This window comes from Leucoraja erinacea, chromosome 30, assembly GCF_028641065.1.
Source record: "Leucoraja erinacea ecotype New England chromosome 30, Leri_hhj_1, whole genome shotgun sequence".
Lineage (NCBI taxonomy): Eukaryota > Metazoa > Chordata > Chondrichthyes > Rajiformes > Rajidae > Leucoraja > Leucoraja erinaceus.
The window spans coordinates 12,381,075-12,397,060 of record NC_073406.1 but is presented as its reverse complement, the minus strand read 5'-3'; the positions used below and the strand labels follow the sequence as shown (position 1 = coordinate 12,397,060).

At 43.6% G+C, this 15,986-nt stretch overlaps 1 protein-coding gene across 1 annotated transcript in view; it reads right to left on the bottom strand.

The window, feature by feature from the left end:
- Positions 1-15,986, bottom strand: part of disp3 (dispatched RND transporter family member 3) — a 284,882-nt gene that overhangs the window by 125,520 nt on the left and 143,376 nt on the right. The window contains exon 3 of the mRNA XM_055659011.1: positions 6,196-7,262. Within this exon, the coding sequence (XP_055514986.1) occupies positions 6,196-7,150 (955 nt within the window). The 5' untranslated portion in view covers positions 7,151-7,262. The remainder of the gene's footprint in view (positions 1-6,195; positions 7,263-15,986) is intronic.

The following is a 15,986-nucleotide window of genomic DNA, read 5'->3' as shown; positions in this document are numbered from 1 at the left end:
GATATCGAAAATACCTCACATTGTTTCGATGAGTTTATTTTAAAGATACGGCATGGACACAGGCCCTTTGACCCACCGAGTCCGCACTGACCAGCAATTCCTGCAGACTAACACTATCCCACACACGCTAGGGACAATTTTTTAAGTTTAAACCAAGCCAATTAACCTACAAACCAAAGATCTCGGAGAAAACCCACGCAGGTCACGGGAGGAACGTACTAACTTCGTACAGACAGCACCTGTAGTCAGGATCGAACTTGGGTATCTGGCGCTGTAAGGCAGTAGCTCTACCGTTACACCACCGTGCCACCTATTGTTATTACATGGTACAAATTTACAGTGCAATACTATCAACTTCCACTTGCACCACACTTGATGCGATGGGAGAGGCTATCCTGTATCTTCATTCTTCCCACAGAAAATTAAGATGGTGTACCTTTAAATGGAGAATGGTCCAAATCCTGCAGTAGGCTGCAGGCTGGTCTGTTATGGTTGCTATCTAGGCTGGGCAGCGCAGTGGTGCAGTGGAGCCGCAGCCTCATAGCACCACAGACCCGGGTACGATTCTGACCTTTGATGCTGCCTGCGCGGAGTTTGCATGTTTACCTGTGAGCGCGTTGGTTTCCTTGTGGGGCTTTTCCGGTGTCCTCACATTTGCCAAGAGCCTGCAGGATTTGAGGTCAATTGGCCGCTGTCAAATTGTGCCTAAGTGAAGGGAGGGAGTGGGAGTGGGATAACAGAACTGATGTGTGAATAGGTGAAGAGAATGGTCAGTGTGGAATGAAAGGCTTGCTTCCATGCTGTATCTCTATACAAACGCAGAAGCTAAACTAAGAATCTCTGACGAATGCCGGTGTTGAATGTGGGAGTGTAAAATGCCAATCTGCAGTTGATTACTGAGTTGAACTGATAGGAGAGAGATCAGCGCTCCTGTAAGTCCTTAGCTCTCATGACAATACCTCCTGCCGCCTTTTCACGAAGAAAATTAAATCCATAAATCTGTATTTTTCTGTTAACATTTAATTTCAACAAAATTGTTCATTGATTCATGTTCAGCACTACTGAGGTGACATTTACGCCCTGAGACCTCACTGGAGCCCTTGAGGTGATAGAGCCTGCCACCTGATTGAAAAATCAGTTCCGAGCCGGTTAGGTCAAAACTAATTAAAGGATAATGGATTGGCAATCAAACGGGCAGTCGCCCATTTAGGTGTATCGCATGATCCAAGTCTGAGAAAAAAAAAATTGAAATAGATTGGAAAAATCAGAGATTAACCGCAGAAATTGCAACGTTTGTGGTTTTCTTTCCACCATCTTTGAATCACAGTGTGACACAGCGTGGAAACAGCCCTTTGCCCCAACCTGCCCCACACCAGCCAACATGTCCCAGCTGCAGTAGTCTCATCTGCCCGTGTTTGTTCCATATCCCTCCAAACCTGTCCTATCCATGTACCTGTCTACCTCTTTCTTAAAGATCATAAGATCATAAGTGATAGTAGAATTAGGCCATTTGGCCCATCCTTTAACCTGATCTCTGCCAAGAATGTTTCTCACGTATGCTCTGACCTGAGTATACTCCTCCCCCCCTCCCCCCACCACACTCTCCCCTTCACTCCCCCCCAAGTTCGAAATGTCCAAGACTGGAGAACATGGCTTTAAGGAGAGAGGGGTACTATTTAAAGGAGATGTGCAGGGTACGTTTTCTTTACAGAGTGGGTGGTGGGGCCGATACTATTGTGGCACCCACGGGATTTTTGGATAGACACATGGATAAACCAGACAGTGGGATTGTGGATCACTTGCAGGAAGAGGAGATTAGTTTAACTTGCCGTCATGTTCAATGTGGACATTGTGGGAAGTGGAGCTTGTTCCTTGGCTGTAATGTACTAACTCTGACTAAGTTTTCATCCCACAAATGTTTCTTATTGTGAAGGGCAGATTTTGGGATATTAAGCAAACGGAGGGATATGGGGTTAGTATATGGGGTTAGCACTTCCAGCAGTTTCAGTTCTTAGTTTAGAGATACAATGCAGAAACAGGTCAACCCCGCACCCTAGTTTTATGTTAGCCCACTTTCGCATCCTGCACACTAAGGGGCGATTTACAGACCCCAATTAACCTTCAAACCTGCACCTCTTTGGAATGTGGGAGGAAACCAGAGCACTCGGAGAAAGCCCGCGCAGTCACAGGGAGAACGCACAAACTCAGCACAGACAGCAGCCGTAGTCAGGATCCAACTCGGGTCTCTGGCATTGTGAGGCAGCAACTCTACCGCTGTGTCACTGTGTTGCCCTTTACCTCGCTGTGTGGCACACTCTGTGGGCTGTGGAAGGAGCAGCCTGCAGCTAATTCTGAATCTGCTCATTCAGCCCTCCTGATGTCAGATGTAACCCTGTGAATATCAACAAAGGCAACAAACCAATGTGATGGCCTCGTTGTGCTGAAACATCTTTGAACTCCAAATTACATATAAAGACAACACAAAATATGTAGTCTCTCACAATCATTTGTGATTCGATAACATGATGGTAACTAATTCATCTTAGTACCACGCTCCCTGTACAAACGATGTATTCCTCGATTTTCTTAATGTCCAAACATCTATCATTCTCCAGCCTTAACATATCAACACTTCCGAAGATAGACACAAAAAGCTGGAGTAACTTAGCGGATCAGGCAGCATCTCTGGAGAAAAGGAATTGGTGAGGTTTCAGGTCCAGACCCTTCTTCAGACCTTTGTGCCAGAGATGCTGTCTGACCCACTGAGTTACTGCAGCTTTTTGTGTCTATCTTCGGTTTAATCCAGCATCTGCAGTTCCTTCTTGCACATATCAACATACCCCAGGTTAGAGAACATCAAAGATTCACCATTTCGTTTCGTGTCAGTACTGATTTGGAGCTGATTCTCTCTTTTCCCGACACTCCAGACATGGCACCCAGCAGACACATCATCCTTTCATCTCCCGTGTCCAGCCTTGTCAGGGTTTTATGTTTCAATTAGATCACATCTCATTCTTCTGAAGTTTAGTGAGGCCAGGCCCATCCCATTTATAGGACAATCGGCCCATCCCAGGAGTCTATTTAATGAACCTTCATTGCCATCCCTCTATAGCAAGTAACCTTCCTGAAGTAGAGAACTGTGTCTTGAGCATATTTGGAATAATATGCAACTCTAATGGTGCGGCCTCAACATAATTGATCAAGACATGCCAAGTTTTGTAGTTAAATCCTCTTGCCATAAAGGCTAACCTGACATTTTCCTTACTCTTATTTGTAGGTGGATGGAATTAAGATAGAGATAGTCAGTCTCTCATCGATTGGGGCAGCAGGCTTAGAGGTTTAATAGAGTCTCCATTGCAAAGATTGCCTGCCAAGTTCTATGACATCCTTCACTCCATTCCTGTCTGAACCCATTGGTCATTATCACTCAAACCATCTCTACACTTGACTGTGGCACTGCCTTCTGTCTTTAGCTCCCCAAAATCTTAGCCTTCAGGCTTTTTAGGCTTTCGAGGGGCACAGTGCCACACCTGTAAAGTTGCTGCCTTACTGCGCCAGAGACGGGGGTTCGATCCTGACTACGAGTGCTTGTCTGTAAGGAGTTTGTACGTTCTCCCCGTGACCTGCCTGGTTTTCTACGAGATCTTCTGTTTCCTCCCACACTCCAAAGATGTACAGGTTTGTAGGTTAATTGGCTTGTGATAAAAGTAAATTGTCCCTAGTGTGTATGGGATAGTGCTTGTGTGCGAGGATCGCTGGTCGGTGCGGACTCGGTGGGCCGAAGGGTCTGTTTCTGCGCTGTTTCTCTAAACTAAACTAAAGCTAAACTTTTGCTACCTGTAACTAATTTTGTTGTTTCCTGTTTATTTAGCAGCTTGAGTCAGTTGACCCAGTGGGCTCTATGAAGTGTGATGTAATTTTCTGTTAAACAATTATAAACCTTGAAATTCAGTCATCCTCTATTTAAAGTTTTGTGTCAAATGTAAGCAAGTAAAGCAAGGGTTACTTGAAGTTAGAAAAAACAACATTCACACTGCTGGATTGCAAGCTATCCAAGCAAATATGAGGTGCTGTTCCTCCAATTTACGTTGGGCCTTACTCTGACAGTGGAAGAGGCCCAGGATAGAAAGGTCAATATGGGAATGGGAGGGGGGGGTTAAAGTGTTTAACAACTGGGAGATCAGCTATGTCTAGGCGGACTAATCAGGCATGCCTAGGTCATTGGAGACATGCCAAATCTTCGTCGCCATTGGACGGTTGAGGAATTAGGGTGCTTTCTTGGCCTTGGTATGAATGTGGTTCAACCAGGCTGAATTGTTGGTGATATTTACACCTAGGTACTTGAAGCTCTCAACCATCTCCACTCAGTCCCATCGATACAGACTAAGGTGTGCACTCCACCCTGCTTCCTGAAGTCAATGACCAGAGTCTTTGGTTGATGAAGAGGTTATTTTGATACCATGCTCTGCGGTTCTGATGAGATACCAAGCATTGAGGTAACAATTCACTGCTACGGCACCAACCTAGTCCCTAAGACTCCACATGAGACCTGATTTTTTTTGTGTATAATTCCTCTCCTCTACTCATCAATGCTGCCATCTAATCAAACATTTTGGGAACCTTTGAAATTCTGATTCCAGACAAAAACACCTGCATTATATCACAAAATAACCTTGCAGACCAAACAAAACAAATGCTACTTGTACAATTAAAACGGAAAGAAAAATAAAATTCTGCTGCAAGAATCTATGAATTGTACTTGTTATCTGTTTAAACATTTCACCATGAGTTCAGGGCATTATAGAGGCTAGAATAGGAACCATATGTTAGCGTATCATATAGCTGACCAGATCGTAAGTTACAGCAATCCTTAAACTTACAAGTTTTCAATCCAAAAAAGGAATTTGAAAGGAAATAGAGTTCAAACTCAAAAACAATTTGCCCAAATTGGTACAAATGTGTAAGATTTGGAACAAGTGGCCACTTGAGACTCAGCTTTGCCAACAGCTCTATGATTTCTTAATAACAGTACTTGGTCGGGAAGGCGAATTACGCTCAGAGACTGATGGATTTGTTACAGGCTGTTGCTTCATACCAAAGCATTTACAATAACAGCAGAATTCATTTCGTAACATCCAAAGCTAAAGGCAATCTGTGTTTCTACTGAACGAGTGAGTGTATACTCAAATTAAAGTGTTTGTTAGTCAGGGTCCTAAATTAAAAAAAAAGAAATCAGTTTTCATTTTGGACGATATGTGAAGGAAGAAACTGCAGATGCTGCTTTAAACCAAAGGTGGACAAAAAGCTCAGGAGTAACTCAGCGGGTCAGTCAGAATCTCTGGAGGAAAGGAATCGTTGATGTTTTGGGTCAAGACCCTTCTTCAGACTGAGAGTCAAGGGGAAAGAAAGCAAGAGATATAGATGGTGACAAAGAGAGATATAGAACAAATGAATGAAAGATATGCAACGACGAAGGGAGCAGGCCACTGTAGACTAGGTAAAAACGAGATACGGACAATGAGACATTAGGCTGTTTCCTTTATCATCGTTACTTTTTTGCATATCTTTCATTCATTTGTTCTATACCTCTCTATATCATCGTCTATATCTCACGTTTCCCTTTCCCCCGACTTTCAGCCTGAGGAAGGGTCTTGACCTAAAACATCACCTACTCCTTTCCTCCAGAGATGCTGCCTGACCCGCTGAGTTACTCCAGATTTTTGTGCCCATCTTCATTTTGGGCGAGTTGGGCTGAAGGGCCCGTTTCTCTGTCTGTATAACCGTATGAAGCTATTAGAACTTTAGCTTTCCTCATTCTGTGCATTCTGGATGTATATTCATTTTGTTTTCCACTTTTACCTCTCAGCAAATATCCTTTTAAATAAAAACCTTGTAATGCCGTGACTAATTGGTTTGTCATTCAATTTTTATTTCACTTAGGATAATGGTTTTCCTTCCGATTGCCCTCTTCAGTTGCTGATGAGACAACATATCTCAATGATCAATTACCAGATTGCTTTATGATTATTATTATTAGCAGAGGAGAACAATGGACCTTGGTTTGTCTACCTCTACAATTATTAGAAGCAATAAAAAGTAAAATCAAAGGTTACATCAGCTGAAATGGCTGCTCAAGTCAGCGCTTATTCCTACCGTGTATTCCCATTAGTACATCGAGATTAGATGATGACTTACCATGAATATCTGCCAGCTTCGGTCCCATGCCATCATAGTAAATCCTTCCACCTTGTGCTGTCGGGAAAAAATAGGTCATGAGGGAACTTGGAGGCGAGCAATAGGAGTATGAACCAAGAGGCATATCTCTGAGAACTTCATGAGGTTTCCAGCAAAATTCCCGAAACCTAGGGTGATCCATGACTTTTTTTTCAATGTCATGAATAGTCAACAAACGCTCTTTGGTGAAGATGTTCCTGTCATCGTCACCTCTTGCTAGAAATACCAGCTCCATCCTCCACAGGGCATGCGTCTGTGTGTCTCCGTTAATGTAAGTGCTCGGATAGTTTTTACGGGACACGGCCCTTGATTGCCGTACTCGCAATCTGCTGCAGCTCTCGTTTGTGGCCGAATGGGCGGGCAGGTCACGTTTCCGCAGTCGGATCCCGTCCGGCCATAGGCTTTCACTAGATTTACGGTTGACTTTGCCTTGGGCCGCAGTGACAAACTGTGAATTATTACTGTGCAGTCTCTGTAATTCTTCGATGATGAGCTTCTCAAATGTCGCAGAAGCGTACTCAGCCAGATCACGTCGATTTCTCCCCCAAGACCCAAACTGGGATTTTAAAGCAAGAGTCAAAGCATCAAAGTGTTGCGAAGACACATGGTTGCGAATCTCAAAGGCATTGTAGGATATATCTATGTCGAGGTAAGAACAATGCATAAACATGACAACAGTCAGAATTGTGGGAATTGTGCAACCTATTACTAAGATTAAGGCAGTACAATATGGGTTCGTGAATATCCATCCGACTATTCCCCAAAAACCTTTAACTTTCAAATCATGGAATAATCTTTTAATGCTGCAGTGGCATTTCTTGCAGAGTTTTTCTCCGCTGTGCGAGCTGACAGATACATCATAGTCTTCTTCTTCCAGCCACAGGTGCTGCACCAAAGGGTCATCATCACTCTCCATTTTAATACCTGCCCGAGGAAGGTGGGATGTGTCGAAAGAGATGAAATCGAATTGGATCCTTGACTCTCCTTGTCCTCAGATGGGTCTTCTGCACAAGCCCAGTTTACAATATCTGCAACAAAAGTACAAATCAACACATTTTAGACTCCATAAATGAGCTGACACGGTAAATATTTAAAGAGATCTGGTACATCATCGAAACGAGCAGCCTTGTAAAATTCACCACATGGAGATGAATCAATCACGAGATTTGGAAATTTCTCCATTATTCCTTTGGAGCTTTTGTACTGATGCTGCCGGGAAATTAGTGAGTGATAAATTCATGGATTCATGGATTATAGAAGGAGTCTGTTCAGTATATTGTGCTGTGTGGGTTGAAAAGCAGCTTTCTCGACCCGAAACGGCACCCATTGCTTCTCTCCAGAGACGCTGCCTGCCCCGCTGAGTTACTCCAGTTTTTTTGTGTCTATCTTCGGTTTAAACCAGCATCTGTAGTCCCTTCTTACACATTACCCACTTTTTGTTTACACCAGTTATCAGTCCCCAGTCTCTACGTACACAGATTATTTAATTGTGAGTGTTTTTGCCTGAATCACCCTTTCTGCAAATGAGTTCCAAACCCCTAGCACCTACTGGGTGAAAAAAAAAAACCCTCATCTCTCCTCTAATTGTGGTACAAATTACTTTCAATCTATGCCCCCTGGTTTCTGATGGTTTGCTGAAGGGAAATAGACATTACCTGTTAACTTTATCAAGGCATCTCATCCTTTTATGCACCTCAAGTACTAGTCTATCCTCAGCTCCCTCTGTTCCAAAGTTAGCAAGACAAGGTTATCTAATCTTTTCTTACAGATACAATGTCTGTAGAAGGGTCCTGACACGAAACATCACCTATTTATTTTCTCCAGAGATGCTGCCTGACCTGCCGAGTTACCCCAGCATTTCTTGGATATAAACCAGCATCTGCAGTTCCTTCCTGCCCATCCAGTCCTGAAAAATCCATCCAAAGGGCACACCTGCTGGAGGAACTCAGCAGGTCAGGCAGCATCTGTGGGACTGACAACCAGGATTGCCAACTTTCTCATTCCCAAATAAGGGACAAAAGGTTAAAATATGGGACAAATTCCCGACGGTTAGTTGAGCGACTCGGCCGTGGCTGGGTGAATAATGTGTTGGCCCGGGTGCGGGACTGTACACAAAGCCCCGACATCTTGCGCAACGTCCGGCACCCCATCCAAATCATGAACCGATGATGGGCCATGAGAAGGAGGGGTGGTGGTGTTGGCAGTAAGTGAAGGTGTGAAGGTCGGACAACTGGCTGGGCTGCTGACCGACGGGGCCACGGGCGAGGCGCTGCTGCTGCTGCTGCACTCCATGGACTGCACTACATCGGGACAGGTGAGGCTGGGATGGGCGCTACAGTCTCCTCGACCCGAGTAGTAGGAGCCAAATACGGGACAAGGGCGGTCCCGTATTGGACAAACCAATTTAGCCCAAAAAACGGGATCCCAGCTAATATGGAACAGTTGGCAACCCTCCTAACAACACTCCTGGTCGGGACCCTTCTTTAGACTGATCTTCCAGCAGTTTGTTCTATGCTCCAGATTCCAGCATCTACAGCATCCTGCACCACCACTTAACGTTCTTGTAAATTTCCTCCACACCCAGTTCAGTGCAATCACATCTTTCTTGCAGAGCGGTAACCAGATCTGTGCACAGTGCCTAAGTTGGGACCTAACAACTGATGTATAACATTTTAAATCTCTTTATTCTTATTATGTATGCTTCTCCTTAAATGCACTCAAGCTACTCCCTTCAACCAGCCCCTGTGACAGAAAGCTACACATTTTCACTTTTTCCACCCAAATACCCGATTCAATTTCTTGGTGACCGCTTTATATTGCTGATCTTTCGTTTTATTTATCCCTGTGAGTTGAACATTTCTATTTGTATCTGCATGATCTAAACTTTCAACATTTTAAAGACCTTCTCCCCATGACATATCATTGTCTAAACTAAAGAAAGGGACCTATCACATTCCTTGTCAAATTATCTCTCTAAGTATCAGATATTCTCAGATCCCTGCAAAGATTGCTAAAGCATTATCAGATTCACTTCTTCAATAGGAGCGATCCCTCAACAACATGAGATGGGCTGTCATTTTTCAATGAGCATTGAGCATTGGTGTGTTTTACAATCCACACTCATTGCTTTGAGTTTCAATTGAACGGGTTCAGCATTGAACGGGTTCAGATTGGACTGACTGAATTAATCGTTCGGTAAAACTGAATTTATTTCATCAGTCCTTTTACTGTGTGCATTTTCTGATAGGTGTTCCAAAGAACCGTGAATTAATAGCATGGAATGGTATTGTAAAGTGCAGTCTTGGCAAGAAAACAACATTTCAATTGGTCATGACTTTTGACAGAGGTCTGGTTGAATATGAATTCTTTTAAGAAAGAAGCAATATTTATCTGGTTTTATCCCTGCTTTCCAATGAGACAAAATGACACTTAAATCACAAGTTGCACCTATTATTTTGCCTAATCCATTCTTTCATCTTATGATCTTATTGATACCTACAGAATAATGGAAGGCATAGAAAGTATGGATGTGGAAAGGATGTTTCCACTGGTGGGAGAGTGTCGGACCAGAGGTCGGAGCCTCAGAATTAAAGGGCGCTCTTTTAGGAAGGAGGTGAGGAGGAACTTCTTCAGTCAGAGGGTAGTTAATCTGTGGAACTCATTGCCACAGAGGGCTGCGGAGGCCATGTCAGTGGATATTTTTAAAGCAGAGATAAGACACATTCTTCATTAGAACAGGTATCAAGGGCTATAGGGAGAAGGCAGGAAAATGGGATTAGGAGGCAGAGATCAGCAGAGGTAGGCTCGATGGGCCAAATGGCCTAAATTAACTCCCACAACTTGTGAACTTGTGACCGTTTTAAAGAATATACATCAGAAATTAGACGAGCTAAAAATGACCAATGTTTAGCAGCATGAGGTCATTAAAATCCAGCACACCTGTTATCCCACTGCAGATCAACTCTGCTTGCAGAGTATTGAAGTTGATAATATACAATAAATCACTGTTTCCAACATAAACACTATGCTGGATTACAATGGTCAGTTTGACTCTGCTGCAGCTGGGTTCAGTTTTGATTCCAATGGCTTTAAAGACCTGGATAAAAAATTCAGGCCATTGCAATATAGAGTTTAAAACAAGTTCAGTGGTTTAAAGTGGGTTAAAACCATTAAGAAAAATGTCCAGTGTTAAATGAATATTCTCTGCCATTTGTACTGAATTTAGATTTAAAATTCACCAAATATAAAATACATTTTAAAAATAAAAAGCAAATTATACATTGGATTTTGCTTATTTTGTGATAGATGCAACATGATATGTGCCGGAAGCTGGTTTAAGATAGACACAAAATGCTGGATAACTCAGTGGGACAGGCAGCATGTCTGGAGAGATGCAATGGGTGGCTTTTCCGGGTCGAGACCCTTCTTCAGTCTGAAGAAGGGTCTCGACACAAAACGTCACCCATTCCTTCTCTCCAGAGATGCTGCCAGTCCCGCTGAGTTACTCCAGCATTTTGTGCAATGTGTTGTTGTCCTCTAACAAAGCGCTGATCCAGGTGCCTGCGAAGTGCGAGTGGATAATAAAAATGCTGATGCCTTCTGCAGATACGCTTGGTATCTCCATTTCTGTTACGTTGAAGAGAAATATGAGAGGACCGATACAAAACAATTCAAGAGCAGTAATTTAAAGATAGCAATGCCTCTCCAAAGTCAAGGCTCTGGGACAGGATAAAAAACAACCTTCAATATCAGGGTGTGCAGATAAAATAAAGATGGATGAGAGGCATGAAAAAGTGTTGACCTTTGTACGATATATTAAGGGAATAATCAGACCACGTACTTGCTACTCAGTAATCACTGCTTGTTCCAAATTAACTCTGCTGTCATTGCTCAGCAGGCAAAGATCTTACAGATGGTCACCTTGTAGAATCACACAAAATAGATGGTTGATTAAGCGAGATACTAATGTCGTTTCTAAGAACATTGGAAAGTACCTCAACATGAAGCGTGGTAATTATTTCTTGTAGGCACGGATAATAACCTTCAATTTCAAGCTGTTGGTGCAACAGGATAGTTCATTACGCTCTGCTTTCCACTTCTTTCACATTGGGGAAATGAATTTAAGCTCCTTAGGTGTGACACAGCAATAAATGGGGCCAAGTGTGCAAGCACATTACAGTGCAAGATGAGAGAGATGATAAATTACAGGTGTTCGGTTTGGTGATCTTAGTCATGAGAAACTAAAGAGGCACGTTCATGAGCTGTGCAAGGGACATGTTGCAGAGGAGATTAGCAGAGATGTTGACTGGGACAGTGCAGTCAGTGGTGAGGTGAGACTGGAGAAGTCTGTTCTCCCTGGTGGAGAATGTCCCAAGAGAGAATGTGATTGGGATGCATATGGTTAAGATGGGTACAAATGGAGTTGACATCAGGAAGCTATTTCCCCATATCAGAGACAGGTAAAACTGGAGGAGATTGGTTTAGGGCAAGGAGTTAGGGATTCGGAGGGGATGAGGGTGGTCGTCTTCACCCAGAGAGCAGTAAGCACCTGGAATACATTAACCATATAACCATATAACCATATAACAATTACAGCACGGAAACAGGCCATCTCGACCCTTCTAGTCCGTGCCGAACACATAATCTCCCCTAGTCCCATATACCTGCGCTCAGACCATAACCCTCCATTCCCTTCCCATCCATATAACTATCCAATTTATTTTTAAATTATAAAAACGAACCTGCCTCCACCACCTTCACTGGAAGCTTATTCCACACAGCTACCACTCTCTGAGTAAAGAAGTTCCCCCTCATGTTACCCCTAAACTTTAGTCCCTTAATTCTCATGTCATGTCCCCTTGTTTGAATCTTCCCTACTCTCAGTGGGAAAAGCTTTTCCACGTCAACTCTGTCTATCCCTCTCATCATTTTAAAAACCTCTATCAAGTCCCCCCTTAACCTTCTGCGCTCCAAAGAATAAAGCCCTAACTTGTTCAACCTTTCTCTGTAACTTAGTTGCTGAAACCCAGGCAACATTCTAGTAAATCTCCTCTGTACTCTCTCTATTGTCTGAGAGCATGATTGAGCTGGGTCACTGACAGCATTTAAGAAGTATTTCGATGGGCACTTGATTGGTGAGGCATAGGAAGGTACTGACCAAATGTTGGGCAATGGAATCAATATGGAAGGATGCCCACTGGTCAATGTGGATGAGTTGGGCCGAATGACACATTTCCATGCTGCACAATTCAACGATCTATGATTGCCCGAATGAAAGATACACCATGGAAACATGCCCTTCGTCCCAAAGAATCCACACCAACCATCAATTCCCTGTTCACACCAGTTCTATGTTATACAACTTTTTCATCCATTCCCTAAACACTAAGGGCAATTTATAGAGGCCATACCCTTCAAACCCACACATCTTTGGGATGTGGGAGGAAACTGGAGCAACTGGAGGAAACCCATTCCGTCACAGGGAGAACGTGCAAACTCTACAAAGACAGTACCCGAGGTTAGGATCAAACTTGGGTTTCTGGCTCTGTAAGGCAGCAACTCTGTGCCATTGTGATTCTATTATAGAGAGGCAGGTATGAGTCAAGAGTTTCGTTCCTGATGTTCTTGACGTGCCCTTGCATTTATGGAGCAGTGTTGACCTGCTCCAAAACGAAAAAATATTGCTCCTCAAATATTGCAGTTCTTTGTTTCAACATTTTGTCCGCTCCACTGCAAAATCTGCTCAAAGTGTGCCTTGTTCTCTGTTGAGATCACACCTTCCCTCCCTAACAATGGACCTACCAGGCCTGAGGTTATTTGTGGTTGGCACTGATTGATCCTGGTCTTTTCTTCCCGCCAGCTCTTCACCTCCCTCCTTCCCCCCCCCCCCCCCCCCCCCCCCCCCCCCCCCCCCCCCTCCCCTCCCCCCCCAACTTAAAGTCAGAAGAAGGGTCCCACCCCATCACCCATCCGTTTTCTCTAGAGTTGCTGTCAGACCCGCTGAGTTACTCCAGCACTTTGTATCTATCATTGGTATAAACCAGCATCTTGTGGTTCTTAGTTTCTACGGGCAATTATGGTGTTGGAATGGGATTTGTTAACAAGAGTTCTCCATGTCCTGCAGTATCGTTACCCTGAATGAGTCAGCTAATTAAAAATAAATAGATACATTGGGAAATAACAGAAACTTTGGCGAGTAAACAAGTCCTTTTCCACCCAGTTGAAAATGCTCACTAGCCGCATCTGCAAACTCAGCAGTGAAAATTTGATGAAATTCTGTACACTGCATCAAAGTTCCATGGACAAGAAATAAAACTGCAGATGCTGAGGTCTGAAAGAATGAGAGGAAATTCTGGAAGAACTCAGCCAGTCAAGCAGTTCTGATGAAGGGTCCTTGGCCTCAAACATTATGAAAGAACCAATGTGTAGGAAAGAACTGCAGATGCTGGTGTACACTGAAGATAGACACAGAATGCTAGAGTAACTTAGCTGGGCAGCAGCAGAGGAGTTGGTGCCTTATGCCCCTGTCCCACTTAGGAAACCTGAACGGAAACGTCTGGAGACTTTGCGCCCCACCCAAGGTTTCCGTGCGGTTCCCGGGGGTTGCAGGTGGTTGCCAGAGGTTGCAGGTAGTGGAAGCAGGTAGGGAGACTGACAAAAACCTCCGGGAAACTCTGGAAACCTCACGGAAACCTTGGGGGGGGGGGGGGCCACAAAGTCTCCAGAGGTTTCCGTTCAGGTTTCCTAAGTGGGACAGGGGCATTACAGTATTTGCAGCACCGGAGACCCGAGTTTGATCCCGACTACGGGTACTGTCTGTACGGAGTTTGTATGTTCTCCCAGTGACCGTGTGGGTTTTCCCCAGGTGCTCTGGTTTCCTCCCACACTACAAAGGCGTGCAGGATTTAGGTTAATTTGCTTTCGTAAAATTCTAAATTGTCCCTAGTGTGTAAGTTAGTGCTAGTATACGGGGCGATCATTGATCTTCGGTTTCCTCCCACACACCAAAGACGTACAGGTAAGTAGGTTAATTGGCTTGCTGCATGTGCAAATCGTCCCTGTTTGCGTGTAGGATAGTGTTAGTGGGGATCGCTGGTCGGCGCGGACCTGGTGGGCCGAAGGGCCTGTTTCCACATTGTATCTCTAAAATAAACTAATCTAAGCTGGACAGGCAGCACCTCTGGGGAGAAGGAATGGGTGACGTTTTGGGTCGGAGACTATTCCTCAGAGTTAAGGTTGATCAAATGAAGACCGCAGAGTAAGAAATAAGTTTATGAACAAGTTTGTGCAACATAGATCAGAGCAGCATAAACTGTGGCGCATTAACAATTCTGTCCTTTTGGGGATTGCCAGCCGTGTAATGAAAGTTACACGATAATTGAGATCTTACTGAGTTTAAATTATCTAATCATGTTCCCAGCATGTGCAACAAGACCCTTGTTCCAGCAGTTGCCTACTTAGGCTTCAATATCCTATTACGCATCACATAATACATTTCTGTTTGACGAAGTGAAAGATCTATAAGGGGACTGGGAGGACAAAACAGAACACCAATTGAAAGCCTCAACTCCCTTGTGTCCAGATACATTTCTAATTAGCAGGGCAATAAATTCCAACTCCCGCCTCTCACAAAAATACCTGGCCCTCACAAATGTTCTGCACCCGGAGTTCCAACTCATTCTGACATATTGGCCTGAAGGGATAATCACATCTGAATTGTGGCCGAAAATACGTTTAAATATGAGCAGTTCATTTATTTGTTTTTAAACATTGGTCCATGTCACAAAAATCACACTCTAGCATGTATTAATGTGCAATAAAGCCCTATCAGAGCTGGTCAGTTGTTGTGAAGAGAATTTTCTTGGATAATGAAGATATTGGGCAGCATCATGGCGCAGCGGTAGAGTTGCTGCCTTACATCCCACTCTCCAGACGTTCCTTTGCCTGCAAACAACCTACCCCTATCACCTAAAGCAAGTTCCTGTCTAATACCATCAAAGTTGGCCTTGCCATATTCAGGCAGGGACCCTTTAACAGCATTGGATATTCTGAGGACTACAGTCCAGATAACAGGTCCCAGCAGGAAATGTCGGCTGTCCATTTCCCTCCACAGACGCTGCCTGACCCACTGAATTTCTCCAGTATCTTTTCTTTTTGTTTCAGATTCCAGCATTTGCAATCTCCAGTGTTTCCAGCGAATGATACTGACAAGTTGGCTTGCTACAGAATGTCCACCTAGTAAATTCACAATTATATTCCAGGGGCTGTAGTTAGTCAGATTTTCATGTTTCCCTATCTACCACTATAATCCTCTTTGATGTTCAGTGAACTCTCTCGTTCAGTCATTTTAAGATCGTTTGCTATCCTTCATGTGCTTCAGCATGTTGCTCTCATTTTATTCCTTTTGAAATGGGAGTTCATCTATATGAGGCTTTATTTCAACACATCTTTGACTACCTTGAGAACTGAGGTGCGAGTAAATTGTGTATTTATTTTGCGAAGAGGGCAAAACATGCCATTAGCTAATACACAATAATATATCACATTTAAAAAATCAGAAAAGTGAAGAAAAAAACACTGTCTATGAAGCCATTTCTACCGGCATTTCTTTTTATCCACCTTTTAGCTTGATAGCTCAACTCTTTGTCATGTTGGGGAATTAATGTTGACACTTTACATGGCAACTTTACATGGCACTTTACAGGAGGCAGGTTAGTAATGACAACAGAAGTTCTTTCCTATTTTACACTGAT